Source organism: Chelonia mydas, chromosome 2 (genome assembly GCF_015237465.2).
Source record: "Chelonia mydas isolate rCheMyd1 chromosome 2, rCheMyd1.pri.v2, whole genome shotgun sequence".
Lineage (NCBI taxonomy): Eukaryota > Metazoa > Chordata > Testudines > Cheloniidae > Chelonia > Chelonia mydas.
In genome coordinates this window covers 42,157,978-42,183,273 of record NC_057850.1, presented here as the reverse complement: position 1 = coordinate 42,183,273, position 25,296 = coordinate 42,157,978, and the positions used below count along the sequence as shown (strand labels likewise).

The 25,296-nt window shown below is 43.4% G+C and overlaps 1 protein-coding gene across 1 annotated transcript in view; it reads left to right on the top strand.

The window, feature by feature from the left end:
* LOC102932988 (neural-cadherin) overlaps positions 1–25,296 on the top strand; it is a 92,464-nt gene that overhangs the window by 14,796 nt on the left and 52,372 nt on the right. Inside the window, exons 2-3 of the mRNA XM_037892274.2 lie at positions 18,574–18,768; positions 22,656–22,881. Coding sequence (XP_037748202.2) covers positions 18,574–18,768; positions 22,656–22,881 — 421 coding nt within the window. The remainder of the gene's footprint in view (positions 1–18,573; positions 18,769–22,655; positions 22,882–25,296) is intronic.

The following is a 25,296-nucleotide window of genomic DNA, read 5'->3' as shown; positions in this document are numbered from 1 at the left end:
ACCTCTGTAAAATCAGGCTGGTAAATACCTTACAGGGTAGTTGGATTCAAAACACAGAGAATCCCTCTAGGCAAAACCTTAAGTTACAAAAAGACACAAAAACAGGAATATACATTCCATTCAGCACATCTTATTTTACCAGCCATTAAACAAAAGGAAATCTAACGCATTTCTAGCTAGATTAGTTACTAACTAACAGTTGTAAGGCTGCATTCCTGATTTGCTCCTGGCAAAAGCATCACTCAGACAGACAGACCCTTTGTTCTCCCCCCTCTCCCCCCGCCTCCAGCTTTGGGACTGTCTTGTCTCCTCATTGGTCATTTTGGTCAGGTGCCAGCGAGATTATCTTAGCTTCTTAACTCTTTACAGGTGAAACGGTTCTGCCTCTGGCCAGGAGGGATTTTTTAGCACTGTATACAGAAAGGTGGTTACCCTTCCCTTTATTTTTATGACAGTAGGATTGACAAGAAAGAACCCAGCCCTTGTTGGATGGAACCTCACAAGGCATTTCCTTAGGGAATATGCAAAAGTTGTGAGAGAAAGAAGCGGCCTAACAAGAAGTAGTGAAGAAGACATAGTCCCCAAACAAGTTCTTGCCTGTACACTGAAGAGCGATGGAGTGTGTGTTACAGTTTTTGCCAACCATGTCATCAATGATGACCAACCCCTTTGACACTGAATCACATCCAGAGATGCTTACCAACACATCTTCTGGCTTGTGTGTAACGTCAGATGTACAAGAGTTTCTACTGACAATAGCAGATGTTGGTGAAGAACAAATGGAGAAATTTGTGAGAGGTGCACTTGATTCTGATGGGACACGTAACTTCTTCAGCCCAGTCAAGAAATCTGCATCCAAACATTTGCTGACATGGCCAAGAAGACCAAATTTAAGTCTATCAGTCCAGAAATTGTATTCCTCAGAGCCCTGTCCTTAGCAAGATACAGAGATGATATTTCAGTTGCAACTGTTCTTAGGCACAGGTCTAATTGGGACGCTATGTCCCTTTTCCATGGTGATGGAACAATGAGAGTAAGAGACAAAGCTGAATTAGGGCACCATCTGGAAGCTCAAGCTAAAAATCCACGAGCTAAGAATATGCAACAAAGAAACCACCGCGTGTATCAGATGTCATGGCTGTCATACAAATGATGGCTGGAGACAAATTCCACACATTGAAGGAATAGGCTGCCAAGTACCTGAGGCAGTCCTAAAAGAATTTGACAACATTAATTCTGTAATAAGTCTTCGACAGATATAACAACAGTAACTCACTGTGAAAACTATAGAAAGATAGTGCTGGACATGATCTAAGGTTTGATGCAAGAATAACCAGGTGATTGGTGGATGCCCTGTGCCTCTGTGGCATCCAACAAACAGTTGCTTGCACAATTCCTCTTTGAATATATGGTTCAAAATACACCTGAGCATGTAGAAGCACACCCAGCACAAGTACTCCTTGCTGGAGGCTTTTTCAATGGTCAAGTACCAAAGTCCATCACCAGAGAGATGTTGAGAAGCCCAGGACTTGTACGGTATTCAAGAGGTAACAGACACAAGGATGCTTCTGCATGTTTTATGTGCCAATATGGCTTTTGGGTCTCTTGGGGTCAAAAAAACTATAGTAAATTTGATCACCTGACACAGAAGTTTTGGTCCTTGCTGTTCACTACTTTCCATAAATGGAACACACCAGATAACACGTGGATTGAAACAGGCACTTTACCAGCACAGCTGACAAGCCTCATATCGTACCTGTGTATGCAATTTGTGACACACTCACTCTGACTTCTGCAATATGCTTCCTGCTGTACATGCATTAACACAATGTGACTGTCATCCCTATTTGGTATGGGAGTGGGGAGAGTCTACATTCAATGTCAAAACAAAGGGAGCTTACTACTTCAGAGATCTTGCCGAATTGGGGGAGAGTAATAGACAATCTGCAGTTTCTGCTTCAAGGACGGTGGTAGCAGTGCTGTATGACTAGAGCAAGAAAGAAAAGGAGACCCACAAAGACCTGAATTGCTTGCACCTCCATCTAGCCATCAAAAAGGACAAGTCACTGACCAAACTTCCACCATGTGAGGACAGTTTTGAAGAGCATATCAAAAGAGCATCTTGGCAAACAAAGATTTTGATCACCATAACAACATGGGTGTATTTTTCAAGGGTACAATGGCATCTGAGCTTCTACAAGAACCTTATTTGAGCCTTTATCAGTAGGATTTGCTGTGCAATCAACTGTCTGTAGTCAGAACAATCTTTCCCATGCAGAACTGTGTACATGCCAAGGGAATGAAGACTGTGATAACCACACACTCTCAACAGAGATCATAATGATGAATAAGATGATGATGATGACTAGAAACATTACCAATGCTATTACATGTCAATGGGACTTATACATATTTATTAGAGTTTTTATTTTACCTTTTAGATGGTGGTTGTGATGCTTTGAGGTCACAAAGTAATCCAGTTTTATGTCTTGAAATAATTCATAGTAACAAAAATGACTGCAGATGTTAAAATGACCACTTGGAAATGTATTGCTGTCATTGTTTATCCCCATTTCTATGGTAATGATACCACTTGACGGCTTCACGTCATACCTTATCTTAAAATAGACATAATAAGATTTGAAATGGGGTGTGTGTTTGTGTAGACAGGATACATTAAGTTGACCAAATTGGTGGTGTCTACTGCTTGCCTATAATGTATAAGCGTGTAATAGATACTTGAGTGTTCTTGCCCAGCAGCTGAAGACATATCTGCAAATAACTTTGGATAGTACAGGAATTAAGTGCCTGTGAGTTTGACACACTGTCTTTGAGTGGCTGCAACTAGTACTTGTTTTATGAAGTATCCTTTCATTTGAAAGTTCTGTAGACCTCTGTAGCACATTTTATTCTCCTTTTCTAGAATACCATTTTATTATTATTTTTTAATATACTGTTGTCCCTTTTTGACTTGGCTAGTCACAGTTTGGGACTGTGGGTAGGGTGACAAGACGTCCCGTTTTGGCTGGAACAGTCCCTTTTTTAAGTTTTTTCCCGGCTGTCCCAACCTTTTTTGCAAAGGTGGGCATTTGTCCTGTTTGCTCTTGCTGACTTGACCAGTTGGTAAGAGTGATGGGACAAATGTCCACTTTTGTCAGAAAAGGGTGGTGTGGTGCAGAGGCATGTGCGGGTGTGGATGAGCGACTATGCTCGTCCCATGCAGCGGGGGAGACAGGGCTCCAGCAAGCACCGACAGCCTCGTGCGGGGGGCAGACAAGCCTCGAGCAAACAGCCGCCCCAGCCCCAGCCCTGTGCGGTGAGGGCCTCTGGCGAATGGCTTGGGCCAGCCCTGTGGGGGTAGGGGCGGGGCGCAAAAGAGGGCTCGGGCCAGTCCCAGGCGGTGTCCCATTTTCCCTTTGGGAAATACGGTCACCCTAATGGTGGGGATGCTGCAATTGGTAGTAGAAATTGATAGTAGTCAGGTATTTGTTTGATGCAGTTTTGCTTATGAACAAAGAATGTACAATGTCCTGAATGCAGAAGGAATCAAATAGCAGAAAACTGCTTCTTTTGCCGACAGCACCAAGAATATTCTCTTCAGTCTGGATCCCTGACCCCAATATCTCTCTCCAGGTTTCTTCCAGGGTCAGATATTGTGCTTTAGGTTCAGCAGCTCCTACCAGCTGTCTGTCTCTCAGTCTCTGTATTCTGCCTTCATGCATACAACACAATCAATATTCAGCAAAAGCCCTCCAAACTCTTGCATTCACAACGTCTTTTGTCTTAGGTGGGGGGCTTCTGATAGATATATTAATTGAAGGGTACTGTGACAAAGTTCCTCCTCTGCCTTGGTGGGTCCTGCACTTATTGGCGGATTTTCTCGCCTCAGAGGTTCACGGCAGCCCTCAGTTTGGCCACTTTCGTGGCTCAAATCTGCCGTTCACTCAGTTAGCCTCATCACTGGCCAGCATGAGGAAAAGGAAGAAGAACAATCCCTGCAGTCTCTGCTGATCCACCTAGTGGCTCGGGGAACAGGCCAGAGACCTTCCCCTCTGGTGGAACCCCCTGTCCAGGTCAACTCCTCCGGTATCAAGTAGGGAGTTGGAGGGATGGGGGGAATCCAGGCCCGCCCTCTACTCCAGGTTCAAGCCCAGGGCCCTGTGGATTGCAGCTGTCTACAGTGGCTCCTGTAACAGCTGTGTGACAGCTACAACTCCCTGGGCTACTTCCCCATGGCCTCCTCCCGACACCTTCTTTATTCTCACCACAGGAACCTTCCTCTTGGTGTCTGATAATGCTTGTACTCCTCAGTCCTCCAACAGTATGTGTTCTCACTCTCAGCTTCTTGCACCTCTTGCTCCCAGCTCCTCGCACGCACACGACAAACTGAAGTGAGCTCCTTTTTAAACCCAGGTGCCCTGATTAGCCTGCCTTAATTGATTCTAGGAGCTTCTTGATTGGCTGCAGGTGTTCTAATCAGCCTGTCTGCCTTAATTGTTTCCAGAAAGTTCCTGATTGTTCTGGAACCTTCCCTGTTACCTTACCCAGGGAAAAGGGACCTACTTAACCTGGGGATAATATATCTGCCTTCTATCACTCTCCTGTAGCCATCTGGCCCGACCCTGTCACAGTACTCACAGTCCATCTCAAATTAGTTGTGATCAGGGCAGCACCTCTCAGCATAACACTACCATGTATATATGGTGATGAAGAGTTGTTCTTAGATATAAACAGTTTTGATGGCTTCCAGTGGGCTGTTAACCATCTTTGAGGTGCCATTATAATAGCAGGCTTCTGCACCAAGACTGCATGAAGGAAAGTGTTGGCAGTAAGGGAGGTTATCAAAGTTGGGTTTTAAAGGAATGCTTTAGGAGATAAAAGGCCCAATCTTGTAATGGTTCTTTGTGCAGAAATCCCACTGACTCCAGGGGAGTAACCTTTGCTGAATCCTTACAGGATTCTGCCCAACTTATTAGCTGCAAAGAGCCTGGCACATTGGTTGTGAGTACATCATAGAATCATAGAATATCAGGGTTGGAAGGGACCTCAGGAGGTCATCTAGTCCAACCCCCTGCTCAAAGCAGGACCAATCCCCAACTAAATCATCCCAGCCAGGGCTTTGTCAAGCCTGACCTTAAAAACTTCTAAGGAAGGAGATTCTACCACCTCCCTAGGTAATGCATTCCAGTGCTTCACCACCCTCCTAGTGAAAAAGTTTTTCCTAATATCCAACCTAAACCTCCCCCACTGCAACTTGAGACCATTACTCCTTGTTCTGTCATCTGCTACCACTGAGAACAGTCTAGATCTATCCTCTTTGGAACCCCCTTTCAGGTAGTTGAAAGCAACTATCAAATCCCCCCTCATTCTTCTCTTCCACAGACTAAACAATCCCAGTTCCCTCAGCCTCTCCTCATAACTCATGTGTTCCGGTCCCCTACTAATTTTTGTTGCCCTCCGCTGGACGCTTTCCAATTTTTCTACATCCTTCTTGTAGTGTGGGGCCCAAAACTGGACACAGTATTCCAGATGAGGCCTCACCAGTGTCGAATAGAGGGGAACGATCATGTCCCTGGATCTGCTGGCAATGCTCCTACTTATACATCCCAAAATGCCATTGGCCTTCTTGGCAACAAGGGCACACTGTTGACTCATATCTAGCTTCTCGTCCACTGTAACCCCTAGGTCCTTTTCTGCAGAACTGCTGCCTAACCATTCGGTCCCTAGTCTGTAGCGGTGCATGGGATTCTTCCATCCTAAGTGCAGGACTCTGCACTTGTCCTTGTTGAACCTCATCAGATTTCTTTTGGCCCAGTCCTCTAATTTGTCTAGGGCCCTCTGTATCCTATCCCTACCCTCCAGCGTATCTACCTCTCCTCCCAGTTTAGTGTCATCTGCAAACTTGCTGAGGGTGCAGTCCACACCATCCTCCAGATCCTTTATGAAGATATTGAACAAAACCAGCCCGAGAATCGACCCTTGGGGCACTCCACTTGATACCGGCTGCCAACTAGACATGGAGCCATTGATCACTACCCTTTGAGCCTGACAATCTAGCCAACTTTCTATCCACCTTATAGTCCATTCATCCAGCCCATACTTCTTTAACTTGCTGGCAAGAATACTGTGGGAGACCGTGTCAAAAGCTTTGCTAAAGTCAAGGAATAACACGTCCAATGCTTTCCCCTCATCCACAGAGCCAGTTATCTCGTCATAGAAGGCAATTAGATTAGTCAGGCATGACTTGCCCTTCGTGAATCCATGCTGACTGTTCCTGATCACTTTTCTCTCCTCTAAGTGCTTCAGAATTGATTCCTTGAGGACCTGCTTCATGATTTTTCGAGGGACTGAGGTGAGGCTGACTGGCCTATAGTTACCAGGATCATCCTTCTTCCCTTTTTTAAAGATGGGCACTACATTAGCCTTTTTCCAGTCGTCCGGGACTTCCCCCGATCGCCATGAGTTTTCAAAGATAATGGCCAATGGCTCTGCAATCACATCCGCCAACTTCTTTAGCACTCTCGGATGCAGCGCATCCGGCCCCATGGACTTGTGCTTGTCCAGTTTTTCTAAATAGTCCCAAACCACTTCTTTCTCCACAGAGGGCTGGTCAGTTCCTCCCCACACTGTGCTGCCCTGTGCAGTAGTCTGGGAGCTGACCTTGTTCATGAAGACAGAGGCAAAAAAAGCATTGAGTACATTAGCTCTTTCCACATCCTCTGTCACTAGGTTGCCTCCCTCATTCAGTAAGGGGCCCACACTTTCCTTGACTTTCTTCTTGTTGCTAACATACCTGAAGAAACCCTTCTTGTTACTCTTAACATCTCTTGCTAGCTGCAACTCCAGGTGTGATCTGTCCTTCCTGATTTCACTCCTGCATGCCCGAGCAATATTTTTATACTCTTCCCTGGTCATTTGTCCAATCTTCCACTTCTTGTAAGCTGCTTTTTTGTGTTTAAGATCAGCAAGGATTTCTCTGTGAAGCCAAGCTGGTTGCCTGCCATATTTACTATTCTTTCTACGCATTGGGATGGTTTGTCCTTGTAACCTCAATATGGATTCTTTAAAATACATCACAAGCTTTCCCTTTGCAAAAAGTATTTTTCTAAATCAAAACAAAATTTCAAACTATTGATCACACCATAGTATGATTCTATGATCAGGGGAAGAATGATTTTGTGGTAGAAGCACAAGGCTATGAGATCTGGGTCTTATTTCTGGTTCTGCCACAGATTCCTCTATGACATTGGAGAAACTTACTTCATTTCTATTCCTCAGTTTCCCCATTGTAACATGGAGAATACTTACCCTACTTCTCAGATGCATGGTGAGGCTTAATTTATTGTTCAGAAAGTGTTTCAGGATTCTCAGATTCGTAGATTTCAAGGCCAGAAGGGATCAAGGCCATTGCAACCATCTGGTCTGACTTGTATAACACAGGCCACAGAACTTCCACAAAATAATTCCTAGACTGTGTCTTTTAGAAAATCATCCGCTCCTGATTTTAAAAATGGTCAGTGATGAAGAATCCACCATGACCTGTTAAGTTATTCCAATGGCTAAATACTCTCACTGTTATAAATGTACATGTTATTTCCAGTCTGAATTTGTGCAGCTTCAACTTGCAGTTGCTGGGTGTCCTGTTTTCAACTGGAAAGTCCAGTCGAAAAGGGAACCTGGCAGTGTCCGGTTACCTGCAGTAACTAGCCTCTGCCACCAGGGGGCAGGAAGAGAAGCAGCTGCTGCTGGAGCCTGGAGGAGCAGCTCCAGCAGAGAGAGGTACTGGTGGCTCCCTTGACCTGCTCTGAGCAGAGCTCCCTCTCCCCCACCCTGCCCCACGTATTCCTCTCCCCTGGAGCATGGCTCTCTCCTACCCCGTCCTGACCCAGTTACTCCCCCACCTCTACAGCCCTGCTCAACTGGCACGGGGAAGGAGGTGGAGAGAGCAGCGAGTAACAGTGAGGGTGGGGGAAGAGGAGCAGGGGTGTGGCTTAGATGGAAAGTTGCGGAGCAGGGGACGGGGCCTCAAGGAAAGAGGAGGAGCAATGTCCAGTTTTCACACGTTAGAAAGTTGGCCACCGTACTTCAACTTCCAGCCATTGGATTGTGTTACACCTTTCTCTGCTAGACTGAATATTATTAAATATTTGTTCCCTGTGTAGATACTTATAGACTGTAATTAAGTAACTTTCTAACCTTCTCTTCATTAATCTAACTAGATTGAGTTTCCTGAGTCTGTCACTATAAGACCAGTTTTCTAATCCTTTAATTGTTCTTGTGGATCTTCTCTGAATCATCTCCAATTTATCAATATCTTTCTTGAATTGTGAGCACCAGAACTGGACACAGTATTCCAGCAGTGGTTGCACCAGTGCCAAATACAGAGATAAACTAACCTCTCTACTCTTACTCTGAGATTCCCATTTATGCATCTGAGAATTGCATTAGCCCTTTTCGCCACAGAGTCACACTGGATGCTCATGTTCAGCTGATTATTCACCACCAGAACCCCAAATCTTGTTCAGAGTCACTACTCCCCAGAATGGAGTCCCCCATGCCTGCTGAAACATATAACATTCTTTTTTCACTTACCAAAAATAAAAAAATCTCACCTGATATCTCCATCATTTGTACTACTGTAGCACCCAGAACCCCATCAGGGTCTCAGGGTCCCGTTATGTTAAACTGCTGTGCAATCACATAAGAAGGCAGGCCCTGTCTCTTTAGAGCTTACAGTCCAGTTTAACATTAGATATGACAAGTGGGAGTAAAACTGTGATGATGAGAGTAACAATGATAGACCAGCTCTGTGTACAGCTTGCTGGTTCAGAGTCAACGAAAATTTGTGATTTCAGCAGCATGATCCCCTTTAGCCATATGATAAAGCATCGGTTCAGAGTGAAAAGTGCCACCTATTAAATCGTCATCTGCACTTTCCGCAGAATTTGCCAGTCAGCATGTGTTCTTGGAGGTCTCTTATCCAAATAATGATCTAGTGTGACTCTGCTGAGATTCAAACATGATGCCATTGCCACAAAAGGTGGTACAGCTACAAACAGATAAGCCGTCCACCGCAATTGGGTAACTAAGCACACAAGTTCAGTGATGTTGCACTGATACAGTAAAATTACCATAGGTTGTACTTGTGAATGTCCCTTATGTGTGTTCCACCTCCCCAAAACATGGTATAAAGTGTTACTAGTGTAATGCCTGACTACAAATGTATCCTAGATGCTTTTACTAGACTTTCAACACATTTTCTTAATTATTCAACTTGTAAAAAATGCCCTTCACGTAGACTCAGAAAATATATATATATATATTCTGAGTCTGATATGTAAATTTTGAGTCTATTTTTTTAAAAAGGCACCAAAACACTTCCAAAAAAAACACATCCGATGAAGTGAGCTGTAGCTCATGAAAGCTTATACTCAAATAAATTTGTTAGTCTCTAAGGTGCCACAAGTACTCCTTTCTTTTTACAAATGTGAAAGCAATTAACACAACGATTAAGTAGCCCTCTTCTCTCGCCCTCTCCCTCCCGCAAGTTGGTAAAAGCCTAGTTAAACTTTTCAGCCTGCTCTGAAGGTCAGACCAGTGGGGAAAGTGGATCCCACCCAGAAACATACCTGCTTTATACAGTTTTCATTTACTGTTTTAACCATCCGTGGGTGTTAATTTTAAAATGCTGAGGATTCTTTTGTAAACAAACACTGTATTAATAAACTCTACTGTGGATGTACGGGTAGAAAAATCATCCAAGTGATTTCTGTACAGGAAAATGCCATGTTATAGCACGAAAGACAAGGTGGGTGTAGTAATCTTTTGTTGGACCAACTTCTGTTTCGTGAGAGAGACAAGCTTTTGAGCTTACACCGAGCTCTTCTTCAGGCCCGAGAAAGGTAGCGTCACAGTTAAATACAAAATCAAACAGAAAGTTTAGCATAAGTAGTTAACACGTTTCAAGGGACCATTCAAGGTTGAAGTGGCTCATTAACATCCTGCCAGTCATAGGGAGGAACTAAAGGGGAGGGGGAAGCAGCTGGGTGGGTTGTCAGTGGGTTATATTATTGTAATAAACTATAAATCCAGTGTCTCTATTCAGTCTATGATGTTTAGTGTCCAGCAAAATAATGAATTTAAGTTCCTGGGCTCATCTTTCAAAAGTATTGTGCAGGTTTCCTTTGAGGTTGAGGGCTAATAGATCAGCTATAGAGTGATCGCTCTGTGAAAAGTGTTCACCCACAGGTGGTAAGGTGTTTGTCTTTTATCATTTTCCTGTGCTAGTTCATTCAAGAGTGTAGTGATTGTCTGGTTTCACTCATAGTTGCTAATGGGCATGTAGTGCACGGAATTAGATATGCCACATGTTGAGATAAGCATATGTAGAATCCATGGATCTTGAAAGGGGTGGGTGGGGGGGCGAGGGGGTTGATCATTGTAGCAGCGGAGATGTATGTGCAGGTTTTGCATCTGTTGTTCTCGCAGTGTCTGGTGCTGCTTTGAGTTGGTGTGTCCTGGTTTATGGGGAGCTTGCTTCTGAGGATGAGCTTGGAGAGACTGGGGGGCCTATTTGAAGTCTAGGAGAGGGTGTTCTGGAAAGATTTCTTTCAGAAGGGAGTCCCTATCGAGTATGGGTTGTAGTTGTTTGATAATGCCCTGCTTGGGTTCCAGTGTGGGGTGGTAGGTGACAACTAGGGGTGAGCGGTTGGAGAGAAGCTTATTGAAGAGGGGTTTTCTTGGGATATTTGGGTTGCCCATTCCATGATGTGATCTACTTCTCTGACGGAGTGTCCTTGTTTGGTGGAGGCGATTTTGTGTGTGTGTTAAGGTGTATATCTCAGACTTTCTCCTCAGAGCATATTCTGTGGCATCTGAGAGCCTGGCTGTAGATAACAGATTTCTTGATGTGTTTGGGGTGGTTACTGGATCTATGAAGGTAGGTGTGGGAATCCATGGGTTTCTTGTATATAGCTGTCTATAGGGTTCCATTGTTGAAGCTGAAGCTGGTGTGGGAGTTCCAGGGAGAGTTTAATGGATGGGTGGTAATTGTTGAATTTGTGGTGGAAATCTCTGAGGGAATTTGTCATCTGTTCAGAGGATGAAAATATCAATATATCTCAGCTATATCATTGGTTTTGTGGTGCATTTGTCCTGAAATTCTTCTTCAATGTGACACATGAAAAGATTGGTATATTGGGGAGCCATCCCACTACCCATGGCTGTTATGTTTGGGACACAGTGTTTGCTGTTGAATGTAAAATTGTTACAGATGAGGATGAAATGGATGACTTTGGCAATGTGTTCAGGGTGGATATCTGAGGGTTGTCCATTGTCTTGTAAATATGCCATCATTGTGAGGGATTTTGGTGTATAGGGTGTTGACATCCATTGTGGTAAGGATGGTATTCTGAGGAGGTTGTTAATGTTGCAGAGTTTGTGGAAGTCGGTTTTGTCCTGGAAGAAGCTGGCCCTAAGACATTAAGAACATAAGAACAGCTATACTGGGTCAGACCAAAGATCCATCTAGCCCAGTATCCTGTCTTCCGACAGTGGCCAATGCCCAGTGCCCCAGAGAGAATGAACAGAATAGGTAATCATCAAGTGATCCATCCCCTGTCGCCCATTCCCAGCTTCTGGCAAACAGAGGCTAGGGACACCATCCCTGCCCATCCTGGCTAATAGCCATTGATGGACCTATCCTCCATGAATTTATCTAGTTCTTTTTTGAACGCTGTTATAGTCTTGGCCTTCACAACATTCTCTGGCAAGGAGTTCTACAGGTTGACTGTGCATTGTGTGAAGAAGTACTTCCTTCTGTTTGTTTTAAATCAGCTGCCTATTAATTTCATATGGTGACCCCTCGTTCTTGTGTTATGAGAAGGAGTAAATAATATTTCCTTATTTACTTTCTCCACACCAGTCATGGTTTTATAGACCTCAATCATATCCCCCCTTAGTCGTCTCTTTTCCAAGATGAAAAGTCCCAGTCTTCTTAATCTCTCCTTATACAGAAGCCGTTCCATATCCCTAATCATTTTTGTTGCCCTTTTCTGAACCTTTTCTGGTTCCAATATATCTCTTCTGAGATGGGGCGACCACATCTGCACGCAGTATTCAAGATGTGGGCATACCATGGATTTATATGGGCAATATTATATTTTCTGTCTTATTATCTATCCCTTTTTTAATGATTCCCAACATTCTGGTCACTTTTTTGACTGCCGCTGCACATTGAGTGGATGTTTTCAGAGAACTATCCACGACTCCAAGATCTCTCTTGAGTGGTAACAGCCAATTTAGACCCCATCATTTTATATGTATAGTTGGGATTATGTTTTCCAGTGTGCATTACTTTGCATTTATCAATATTGAATTTCATCTGCCATTTTGTTGCCCAGTCACTCAGTTTTAAGAGATCCTTTCGTAGCTCTTTGCAGTCTGCCTGGGACTTAACTTTCTTGAAAAGTTTTTTGTGTCATCTGCAAATTTTGCCACCTCACTGTTTACCCGTTTTTCCAGATCATTTATGAACAAGTTGAATAGGACTGGTCCCAGTACAGACCTCTGGGGGACACCACTATTTATCTCTTTCCATTCTGAAAACTGACCATTTATTCCTACCCTTTGTTTTTTATCTTTTAACCAGTTACTGATCCATGGGAGGACCTTCCCTCTTATCCCATGACCGCTTACTTTGCTTAAGAGCCTTTGGCGAGGGACCTTGTTAAAGGCTTTCTGAAAATCTAAGTACACTATATCCACTGGATTCCCCTTGTCCACATGTTTGTTGACCCCCTCAAAGAATTCTAGTAGATTGATGAGGCATGATTTCCCTTTACAAAAACCATGTTGAGTCTTCCCCAACAAATTATGTTCATCTATGTGTCTGACAATTTTGTGCTTTACTATAATTTCAATCAATTTGCCTGGTACTGAAGTCAGGTTTATTGGCCTGTAAGTGCCGGGATCCCTCTTTAAAAATTGGCATCACATTAGCTATCCTCCAGTCATTTGGTACAGAAGCTGATTTAAATGATAGGTTACAAACTACAGTTAGTAGTTCTGCAGTTTCACATTTGAGTTCCTTCAGAACTCTTGGGTGAATATCATCTGGTCCTGGTGACTGAGGTTATTGAGAGCTTTTGGAGACTGAAGGTATCCCAGCCCTGAATAAATGAACTAGTAATTCTGACCAGTGTTCAATTTTTTAAAATTTTTTTTAATTTCTTCTACCCAAACACAGTAAACTTTTGTGCTCTTCAGTATCCCTTTGGGGAAGGAAAGCACTGATTGAGTTTTTAAAGTCAGTCTGATAAATCACATGGGATGTAGCAATCTTTTATTTTTAACATAATCATTTGCAGTAGCTCCATAACAAACACTTTTCATATACAGTATACTCCCGTTTATCCAACACCCTATTATCTGAACCTCTGCATTCTCTGAATCCCTTCCTTGGCCTCAAGCATGAGAGACATGCTGCAGAGGGCTTGTATCTCATGCTGGGTGCCAAGGAAGGGGTTTAGATAATAGAGCAGAGACCCCTGGCCAGGAGAGGGAGACAGAGGATGAGCCTCCAGCAGTGGGGGAGGCCACCCTGATGCTGAAAGGACTACAGCAGTCGCGGTAGCGCAGGGAGCCCTCTGCAGCCCATCTGTCATGGGAGTGAGTGAGCAGGACCCTGGTAGCAGAGCAGCAGAGGGCTGCCTGCATTGCCGCAGAGACAGTTGCACTTACACCCAATCCCTGCAAGCATAAGGTGTTGGGGAGGTATGTGGAGAGGGGTAAGGCTGCAGTCTTGGCAGGGCAGAGCAGAGAAGAGACCCCTGGTGTCTGCTCTGTCTGCCAGAATCACAGCCTTTCCTTGAGCCTGCAGGATTGGGTGTCTCAGAGAGCTCTCTGCTGTCACTGGAGTGAGTGGGGGTTATTAACACTTCTTGGAATCATTTGGTTCCTGATTTTACCATCTGACTTTTTTTTAGAAAGTGAGGTTATTCTGCACCAGGTTTAGGTCCTGAAAGAGCCAGTAAATGTTTAACATAAACTCCATCTAGACTAACACCAGCCATTTCTAACCCTGAAATACTGAAGCCAGCTAATTTGGGCTGGACATGAAATTTCAGAAACCTGTTCACAACAACTGTGGTATGTGTCTCTGACATTCAAATTAGTCATTTTGCCAAAGGGGCTATAAACAGTACCCAAGAAGCCACTATTTCTTGTCAAGTGCAATATTCATGTACAGCTCTGCTTCTAAGCTTCCCATGGGTTTCCATTTCAAACCTGCATTAATCAATTCTGATCCACATCTGAGGGTAAGAAAGGTAAATAATTTGTACCCTATTTCTCACTTTTTAAAGATGATGGATGAATGATCAGAGGAACACTCAAACACAGAACTGATCGGAGCTCACTCACAGGAGTAACTGCTAGTAGCTGAAAACCCAGTCCAGTGCTTGTAAACGTGTGTGTTGGTTTATTTTATTTTTTTAATAGTTTTTCTTTTGGACTGTCACGTAGGATGGGTGCATGGAAGAGTTCAGTGATGCGGAAAGTATCTTCTTTGACCTGATGAAGTATGTTTAGCCTTAGCAGTTTAAAAGATAGTGTATTTTTAATGCATGGATGTCATTGCAATTTTTCATTGTTTTTGTTGTCACTAAATGCTAACTACTCAGTGATTCCACAAAATTAAGAGTTACCTCTGCATTGGTTCTTCTTTGCAACTCTGTCCCGCTCCCCCTGTGTGGTATAGGTGGGGAGTACTCCACTGAAGATTGGAGATATACAGGTGTAAGTGGAAAGAGAAATAATCCCCTTAATTTCCTTTCTTAGGTTCATCATGCCATTAGTCTCTTAAAAATATATTGTACATTTGACAAGATGCTGTATGCTGTCAGTGGTATTGTTTTGCAGACGTTCTAGCTTGGTTCCATGAAATTTTGTTAATGTTTAGTATTGACAATGAATGAGCTGTAACATCAGTGAGTAAAACCATTTTGATATGATGGGTTGTCAGCGAAACAAAATATTGCAGTGTTGATTAAGTATCTTGATCAGTTAATGCTTTTGCATTTTTGACAGTAGTATAATGCACCAATGGCAAAAATATATCTACTCCAGTGAAACTGTTTTTCTTTCACTGAAGTTAAATCCTTAGCGCAATCAAATGTTGGGTAAAGTAGCTGCTGCACATCCATAATAGTGACTTTCAAATATTTTTGCTCTGAATTTCTCACTACTATTCCATAGATAATTGAGAGGCATAGTCTTCAATGTACAAATCCCTGTTCTCTAACTTTCAGGGGGGCCACAGTGCTGTTTTCAGGCAACTTATCCCATATGATGGGGTAAAACAGTCACTACTTGACTAGCCCCCTGTTTGCCTCTGATGACAGTTCAAAATTATTCTCTTAAGCAGGAGCAAGTCCAAACACCCACCTCTGACCTTCATATCAACCTCTACCATTCACTCCATGATAGAATTGGCACATCTATGATGGTATATAGATTGCTCAGGCTTTTAGTTCAACCACTTTTGCAAGTTGGCTTATTTAATCTTTGTTTAATGTCAAATGAAGAATTGTTCTCCTCTCCCTTCAGACACTAAAAACGTAATTGTTGCAGCGTCTAGAAGAGAAAACCTGATAACTGAGATTTATTGTCTCCACCAGTCCTCCCCGCCTTTGCTACAACACTCTTCCCCCCCCCCCCCCCGACCCCCACACATTTGTGCTGCCTTCTCTTTCAGACATAGGCAATCCATCTTGCTTGTCAGATTTTTGTCTTAAAGTGAAGTGCGGAAAAAACCACAAAATCCTAAGAACGTTCGTATGTATTTGAGTTCTGCTAACACTGTAGTGATATCTGTGTAAGTGTAACAGGAGGCAAAAAATGAGTCTCTAACTCTGTGTAAGTGATTACAGGGCTGTGAAGGGCAGCACAGTGAACTTGAATCTTAAGGAACGACTGGGAACTTCGTAAATAGAGCAGAAGATCTGCTGTGATATGTATGTGTGTTAAATCTGTTCCTGTTTTTTAAAAAGCCTTCCGGATGCCCCCAAGTCTACCTCTCATTGCTCTTTGAAGTTTGTGTTTACATGTTATGACAAGGTCTCAAGGGTGCAACCTGGACTGTGGGACCATTGTGCCCTCCAAACCCACCAGCCTGGGCTGTCCCTCACACTGTGATGCTAATGTCAAGCTACAAGCCTCTGACAGGCACTGCACTTAAACAGCCATCCAGGGACACACCCAACTGAGTTACATGAATGATCTCCTGGCCCACTGTGTTGGACTCAGTGAAACAAATCCCTGTCTTTTTGTGTGTGTATCTGTCTTTTGGTTAACCCATAAAGCTGCAGTTTTGAGATGAAATCCTGACACCATTGTACTTAATAGATTTGCCACTGACTTCACTGGCGCAAGGATTTCGCTCTTAGTGTTTAACAAGGGTTACCACCTCTCAGGCTTTCCCAGGATTGTCCCATTTTTGAAGTAGCTATCCTGGGAAATCTGTAAAGGTGCTCACTGCCAGCTGTCCAGTTTTATGGGCTCAGCAGCATCCTGAATGTCCTGTTTTGTTTTGTTTTTTACCTCAGAGGTATAGTGGTAACACTACATTTAACACCAAAAGAGGATTCTACATAACTTCTGCTCCTAAATGTAGCTATCTAAAAATTCCTAGACCAAATCTTCTTGGGACAGATTACTCCTTATATTCGTGCTCTGTTTCGTAGTCATAGGTGCCGACTCCATGGGTGGTCCAGGGCTGGGGTGGAACTGGGAGGGAAGAGGTGGGGTGGGGGCGGGGCCTGTGGCAGAGCGGGGGTTGAGCACCCCCAGGCAAAGGAAAAAGCTGGTGCCTGTGTTGGTAGGGAGTTGTCTTTGGTGGGTGTGGAAATTGGCATTATAAAAGCTCCATTTTTACAAAAACCTCAATTTTAACCCTAACTTGGTCTGGCAGCCTTCCTCTTAGTGGAAAAGGTAATCGGCAAATGTTGTTGGTACAAGAGAGAAGGTAACTTTTTGCAAATCAAATCCAGCTCAGATCGCTAGTGATTATGAGAGTCATTATCTGGCTGTTAAATGGCCTGTGTGAAATGAGCTGATCTCTGTGAATGGTGTCTGCTGGTAAACAGGAACCCTGGGCATGCTGAGGAAAATGATTGAGTGGGCGTGGAAGTTGCCTCTCCAGAATATGAGTGTTAGGCCTGTTGGCAGCAAAGCCCGAGGAAATTTGTGCTGCTGCTTGCAGTGCATCTGTTCTGTGGATAAACCGAGGACTTGACTGTGCAGGGTTGTAAATCTGTCATATTACATTGGCACTAAATTCACTGAAAACTTGAGAAAGAAAATCAGCAAAAAAAATCATAATTTTATAGACATGGGAATGAGATTTTTAGTACTCTGGATCTCAGGCTTATAGTTAAAAGGAGTTTGAAGTTCCCAGACCAACTTTTGGCATGGAAACTGATTTTGTTGATGTGATGCTGCCTTCTGCAACTGTGTGTAAAATGCAGCATCACGTAAGTTACAGATCAAAGACTCCTGAGAGACAACTGTAGAAAAATCCAAATGAATATTCCATGGACAATCGTATAATCCTTACAAACATACCATTTCAGTGCACTATGCTACGCTGGCGACAACCTGAGTTTCAAATTTATACACCTTCTCTGTTCTCTTTTGTTTAATTTCTCACAACTGAGCTTTCTTTTGTATATTCCATTTGATCTGATTTTTTGTTTTAAAGTTTAGTATTCAGACCTGATTGGAAACATAAATATATTTGTTGGTACTTGTGGAAAATGTATTTAAGAAGCCTGTCTGCAACCCTAGCGTCCCCTAGGATGTTGCTAAGGAGCCAGCAAGACGCAATCTAACAAACTAAGATGGTAAATGTAGTTATGTATAAATAGCTGCAGGTTCCAACTTATGTCCTTCCTCTCTTGTCTCCCTCATGTCATGTCTGAATTCTAGATGGTAATTTGATCAGATTTCAGAGTAACAGCCGTGTTAGTCTGTATTCGCAAAAAGAAAAGGAGTACTTGTGGCACCTTAGAGATCAGAGTGGGAGCTCATCTTTGTCTCTCCTTTGAAATTCCCAGCACACTTTCAGGCACTGTAAAATAATTACACCTTGCTTGCATAATTGTCTTGTTGTGATTCTAGACCAACCAGTGGGAGAAAGCAGGTGAAACATAAAACCTATTTGTGGGATCAGTTATCTTAGCATCTTGGCCCAAGCATTTTCCATTTAAGTAGAAGAACACAGCTCTTTCCGTGATGTAGCTATAACTCTAGGTGTCTGGTATATTGTGATTATTTATGTATGTTTAGTTAAATTATTGGTTACTTTTTATTATTTACACTTAATAAAACCAAACTGTCAGCAGAGATGTGAATTTTTTGCCAGAGTTATTGTCTGTATGTTAGGATGTACACAGTAGGCACTCTTCCATCTTTTACCAAAAAAATCTTCTAATCTGATTTAAAATGTCTGGTTAAAATTTGTGAAATTGTCTTAGGCATGACATCTGATTTTGTTTAAATTTAATGTGTTTGCAGATGATGACTGGTATTTGTGTCATGTGACAATTATTGCCCCAGAAGAGGATTTTCTATCCTGGGGTATGTACCCATACCCCTATTTGGCACGTGTTGATCCTGATGCCCGGAAAGGCACTCTGATCTACCAGCTTGTGGCCCATTACAATAACAATGAAAACTCCAGTGTTGGGATAACTTATGCACTTATTGCAGGTAAGTCCTTTGTGAATCAACTGATTAATCTGCATGATGATGAGATTTTTATTTTCGCAATTTCCAATTTTATCATTTAGTTAATAAGGTTTTAATAAAATAGCCTTGTTTAGACATACTGGGTGAAGGTCAGAGGTGTTGAGTAAAGTGGTGTAAATTAAACCAGTACATGAGTGTAAGGGAGTTGGTTACTCCCATACAAAGTGACCAGAACCAGTCTTAGACTAAGGTCTGGCCTATGCTACTAAGGGCTTGTCTACATGGGCGGTATAAACCAGATCAAATCAAGTTAATCTAGTTTGAAAATGTTGCGTACACATGATCCATCACTACATATTTATCGCAGACTCTGAAGTCCTCTTGCAAAGCAGGCTAGGTTTCCTTTAAACTGAATTACTTTGGTCTATTGTTTGTGTGCACGCAGTTGCTGTGTGCCGCCACTTGTGTGCTTCCAGTGATTATCCCATAGTGCTTTGCAGGCTGACTGTTACTGACCTGTCCATTTACCTGTGTGCCCTCCCACGCTCTGGTAGCAAATTCCCAGGACAACACCTCCCCACCTTTTAAAAGCTGGCACAGAGCCACATTTTGCCCATTTGCTCCTGGATCCTGGTGTATCATTCTTGCAGCGTAGCTGTGGTAGCACTCCTGAAACCACACAACATGCCTCGCACAGTTGCATTGAGCCATGCTGAGACCCTGGATCTCATCATCATCTGGGGAGAAGCTTTGGTTCAGGAAGCTCTTTTGGCCAGACGCTCCCACAGCCACAGCACCTACAACAACCAGAGCGTCAAGGACAGGGCCTCTATGTACTGCTGAGAGGCTGGCCATCCTGAAGGGGACGTAAAAGGAAAACTCAGGACAAGATGTTTGTAGAGCTTTTGGCAGAGAGTCGAGTCTGGTTTTTCTCTAGGAAAGAGGTGGAAGCTGTACGTGCGGACCCAGAGGGAGAAGGAAATGCAGCTCTCCTGGGAGATTATGGCAGTGGCCAAGGACAGCTTTGCCATGGCCAAGAAGAGAATAGAAAAAGACAGGGGAGAGGCAGAGGCAACTCATGGATGCTATCCTGAGCCAGAATGTTCTCCAAAATAGCTCCTGTTAGGCCAGCAGGCCCTGCAGGCTCGGAATTTGGGATCCAGCCATGTCCTTTGCAACCTTGGCAATACTGGGTACTGGGATGAGCAGCAAGTCCTCCCCACCATACCCTTGCAGCAGTCTACCAGCAGCCGTTCCCCTCTCAAAACAACCTCGGGGCACTGAGAACACTGGCTCCTGGGAGCCCAGCACTTTTTTGAGTCCAGCAGCGCCCCTGAAAGTTTTGAGCCACATCACTTAACTCTAGAGCCCATGCGGGCAAGAAGAGGCAGCGGGCTGGCTTATACTCACCTGTAACTGTAAGGCAACCAGCCACCCCCCGGGGTTGTGTCTGCACCATTTGTACTGGTGCACTTTGAGTTTTGTTTGCACTGTTGCTTTAATTAGAGATTTGTTGATTAGTAGACTGTTTAGGTAAACGTATTTGAAAATACAAAAACATCATTTTTTCCATTAGGTCAATAAAAACTAGATTTTTGGTTTTGTTCTTTCATAATTAAAATTATTTTAGTCAATGCGTGATGAGTCCTTATTACACTTAATTATGAAAATCCATTAAATAAAGCTGAAATACTTCATAGGGGTTTTCAGAAGTACGTAGAGAGCATTCTGCTTCCACCACTCATACGTTACACCCCAATGCTTGAAATGTATCTATCCCAACAGTTCCCCCATGGGCTTACAACTGCACATATTCAGGCAGGAGACTTAAAATATGACATCCCTGACCATATTCCCCTGGGTGTCAGCATTTTCTACAGGACGCCTTGCCGGCTGCTTGAACCACCAAGCAAGTCACTGAACCTCCCCTTCCCACCCATTGTTAAGGCTTTCTCCCTTGCTTTCACAAATATTGTGCAACGCACAACAGGCATTGAATGGTCCTAACCTCTTTTTTTCCAGCTGCTTCCAACCTGTTCCATAAACAGTGCCATCTGCCTTTAAACTGCCAAATGCACACTCGACTGCTGTAATGGAACTGCTCCGGCAATAGTTAAAGTGTTCCTTCCTGCCGTCCAAGTGGCCTGTGTGTGGCTTCATTAGTCAGGGCATAACAGGATAAGACAAGTCTTCCACAATAACCAAACTACCTCCACACCATTAATGTCTACAGTGGTCCTGGGAGCAAACATTCATTTCTCCATTAATCTAAACAGAACTGAGGGCTAAAAGATCTTAGAATCTTGGATCCTTCCAGACCACCCTGCATTTATGTCTGTAAATCTCCCATCAAGAAGAAATACCCCTTTCTGATTTTATAAATTCTGTGCTGTAGTGGGGGAACGAATGGTGGGCACCCATGTTCCATCAATTGCCCCCGTACAGTTTGGAAACTGTATGTGTGCAAAGCCATCAACCATCTCCAGAGCATTACCCAGCTTTAGGATCCTGTTAGATATCACTTTATCAGAGACACAGCAGACCTGCTTGAGAATGTCGCCAACAGTTGATTGCCCCATGCCAAATTGGTTGGCTACAAACCAGTAGTACTCTAGGGTTGCGAGCTTCCACAGGGTAATGGCATGCCTGCTTCTCCACAGATATGGACCACCACACGTTGCTACACTGTCATTGAAGCTCCAAGGTCAGTTCTACACCGATCACAAAAAAGTTAGACCCTCCCCATCCTGAAATTCGGCCACCACGGCTGCTCAGCTCCAGTCTGCAGAATGATCCTCTCCCATCTATCCATGCTGGCTTCTCAGGCCCAGACATGGTGCTACCTGCTGTGTAGGCGATCCAGCTTGGATCGTTGTCCTCTTCCATCTGCCACCTCTTCCGAGTGCTCTCCTGCTGCCAGAGGAGCTGCTGCTGCTGTAGAATATTCTTCTGCTCCCACATCGTCTGCTCGAGGGTGAGATGGGCAAAGTCCAATGCCAAATTCATCCAGCTTTGACTGCTGTAATACAGCCCAAGCAGTCGTCCTAGTGTGTGGAGCATTGCTGGGTCCATGTTGGCAGATAGGAATCAGAAAATGGCCAAGACCACCTGGAAAGGAAGTATGCGACAGAGACAGTGGAAACATGGAATTTAAAAAAAAAAAAGTAAAATTCAACCCACCTGACTTCCCACAATTCGCAGTGAAAACAATCCTAGGGCTCATGCTGTTTAGCATGCACATGGGATGCCTGTTCCATTCTCAGTTCACATTGTCTGAACACACGGAAGTGGTTTGCTAGGAACTGAGGATGTAGTGTTCTTGGGGGAGGGGTATCCTGAGCTGGATCACCAACACAGCATTCAGTGCCATTTTGGGGGCTGAGAAGCCACCATGGATTAGTGGGAAAGGATTGTTTTGCAGACAGGGCTGACCAGCGGTGGTGAGAGAATTTCAGGATGGGGAGGGCTACTTTTTTTGAGATCCGTGCAGAACTGACCTTGGGAGCTGCAATGACAGCATACCAATTTGCAGTGCCCCATACCCATGGTTAGAGTTAGGGTTAGATAATGAGCACATGTCTAATATAGCTCTGTAGTGCATAAGCCTGAAGGCTGCTGAATGAGGGCACAAGACAGCTAGCCTTAGTATGTTTTGTGTTAGTGCACAGTATTGGGGAAACTGGCGTTTAACACTAAGTCCATTGTCCGTATATAACATATGTATACTGGCTCTCCCACAATGCACAGTATGAACAAGGGGTAAAATAAAGAATTGGTTTAAAAAAAAAGGGAGAATGTGTAGAGAAAAGTGAGGGATTTGAAGCCGACGTTTAAAGGTAATGAAGATGCAAATGAATGTTCTTACTGTGATGCCTCTACTAGAATGGTTTTTGTACATCTATTGATAGGTGGCGAAGAGCGATTTGAAGTTGATATGGATACAGGTATTATAATGACAACCGGTTTGCCTTTAACTTGGAATAAGGAATATGTGGTCACAGTGCAGGCCACTGATGAATACGGCAACAAAAGTCCTTATGCCTCCATCTCTATCCTGGTTGGCTCCAGACTTCCCCAGTTTACTAACGTGTCCTACAGCGTGTTTGTCCCTGAAAGTACTCCAGCAGGAGAAAAGTAAGTGGAAGAAAGCCAGGGTCCAGTGCTCTGAGAGAAACTTTGTGGAGTACCACATAGTGACTCATTTGCAACCAGTGTTGTTTGTTCACAGGGCTACACTTGCATTGATAGTCCTGTATTGCAGTTCAAAAGGAAAATGTGACCCTTTCAAATGGAGGAGCAGCATAGCACAATGTACCGAGCACTAGGCTGGGAACAGAAAGTATGGGATTCAAATCCCAGCTCTGGCACTGATTTGGCTAGGACAAATCATTACATCTCTGAAATGCCTTCCATCCTCCACACCTTCCTGTAAAATGCACACATGCCAAACATCCCCCTTTAGGAGAGAGGGTCCTTGACTTTTGTTAAAATGTTTCTTTTTCTCCGTGTTCTGTGCCTCCAAACACTTCCTCCAAACTAAACGGATTTCAGTGAAAATTAAAGGATTATCCCAATAGTACTTGCCAAGTGGTCCCTATTTATTGCTTTCAAATGCTGCAGTTATTGGAATGAGGATTTTTTTCTTCTTTTTTGCCTGCCTATCTGTCTCAGAGGCTGTAAGGATTTGTGTTTGGACTGTGCTTTGAAAAGGAAACTTGCTATAACAGTACCTATTTTGTTATGATGCCTACGTGGGTTCGTGTGAGCGTTCAGTGTTCTGTAGGTGACAGAATAGTAATTAAAATTATCTCTAGCAGTGTGGCCAATGATAAGTTAATTTAATTGTATTTAATCTCCTCTTAGCGGAAGTTTACATTTAAAAACCCAACCAACCAAAGCCTCTGTTTGTGCTGATGTCCTCTTCAGACCCTTTTAGTTCTGAAATTTGTAGGCAGATTGAAGTGAATTTAGAGGAGACGACAAAATTAAAACGGCTGGGGGGGATTTGATTCATGAGCCGCTCTTGAAAGCTCCACTCGCTAATGACAGGCAAGCATGGGACCACTTGGTAAAATTTAAAGAGAGACCATTAACTTCAAAAATCACACTTCTGTCTAAATTTATTTTTACTGTTACACGTGGCACATAAAGATTACTGTGACAAAGACATTAGGGACAAATACTTTCTGTTTTTTCAATGTTCTTGCTTTGCACACATCCCCAACATAGTCAGTTAGTGTCCTGCCTCTATATGGGTTTTTCACTCCGCAACAAGGAGAGGAAAAGATTTTTAAAATGTGTTAGTAAAGCCATAAAAATTGGCAAGGAGACTTAGAGGCAGGCGTAGAAAAAGCTGTTGGTTGTATAGGGTTTATAGAGGGGGCTGAAGGTATGCCTCTTACAGTGATGAAGGGATTAGAAGGAATTTCTGTAGGTGGCTGGTTGACTGAGTTCCTGCTGAAATGATTGATGCTGCTGGGGTTGTAGTGAATCATGATGTTAGTGCCTGGAGCCTTAGATAGGAGTCTTCTATTTTAAATCTAAATAAATAAATACCTGAAAGTAATCAAATGTTTTTTAATAGACTGGATTTCAAGTTGCCAAGTAAAGTGGGGGAGGAGGGGAGAGGTGGGGGAAGGGGAAGCTTATTTTTTCTAGATTGTGAAGAAAATCTTCCAAACGTGTATTCAGTGTAAACTAGGGCTGTCGATTAATCGCAGTTAACTCACATGATTAACTAAAAAAAAAAGAGTGGTGATTAAACGCAGTTTTAATCACACTGTTAAACAGTAAAATACCAATTGAAATTTATTAAATATTTTGGATGTTTTCCTACATTTTCAAATATACTGATTTCAATTACAACACAGAATACAAGTGTACAGTGCTCACTTTATATTATTTTTATTACAAATATTTGCACTGTAAAAATGATAAACAAAATAAATAGTATTTTTCAGTTCACCTTAGACAAGTACTGTAGTGCAATCTCTTTATCGTGAAAGTGCAATTTACAAATGTAGATTTTTGTTTTGTTATTGTGACAAAGTTCCTCCTCTACCTTGGTGGGTCTTGCGCTTATTGGCGGATTTGCTCACCTTGGAGCTTCACAGCAGCCCTCAGTTTGGCCATTTTCATGAACCCACAGTCCAGGTCAACTCCTCCTGTGTCTGACCAGGAGTTGGGAGGTTTGGGGGGAACCCGGGCCCGCCTTCTACTCCGGGTTCCAGCCCAGGGCCCTGTGGAATGCAGCTGTCTAGAGTGCCTCTTGGAACAGCTGTGCGACAGCAACAACTCCCTGGGCTACTTCCCCATGGCCTCCTCCCAACACCTTCTTTATCCTCACCATAGGACCTTCCTCCTGGTGTCTGATAATGCTTGTACTCCTCAGTCCTCCAACAGTATGTGTTCTCACTCTCAGCTCCTAGCGCCTCTTGCTCCCAGCTCCTTACATGCGCCCCACAAACTGAAGTGAGCTCCTTTTTAAACCCAGGTGCCCTAAATAGCCTGCCTTAATTGATTCTAGCAGCTTCTTGATTGGCTGCAGGT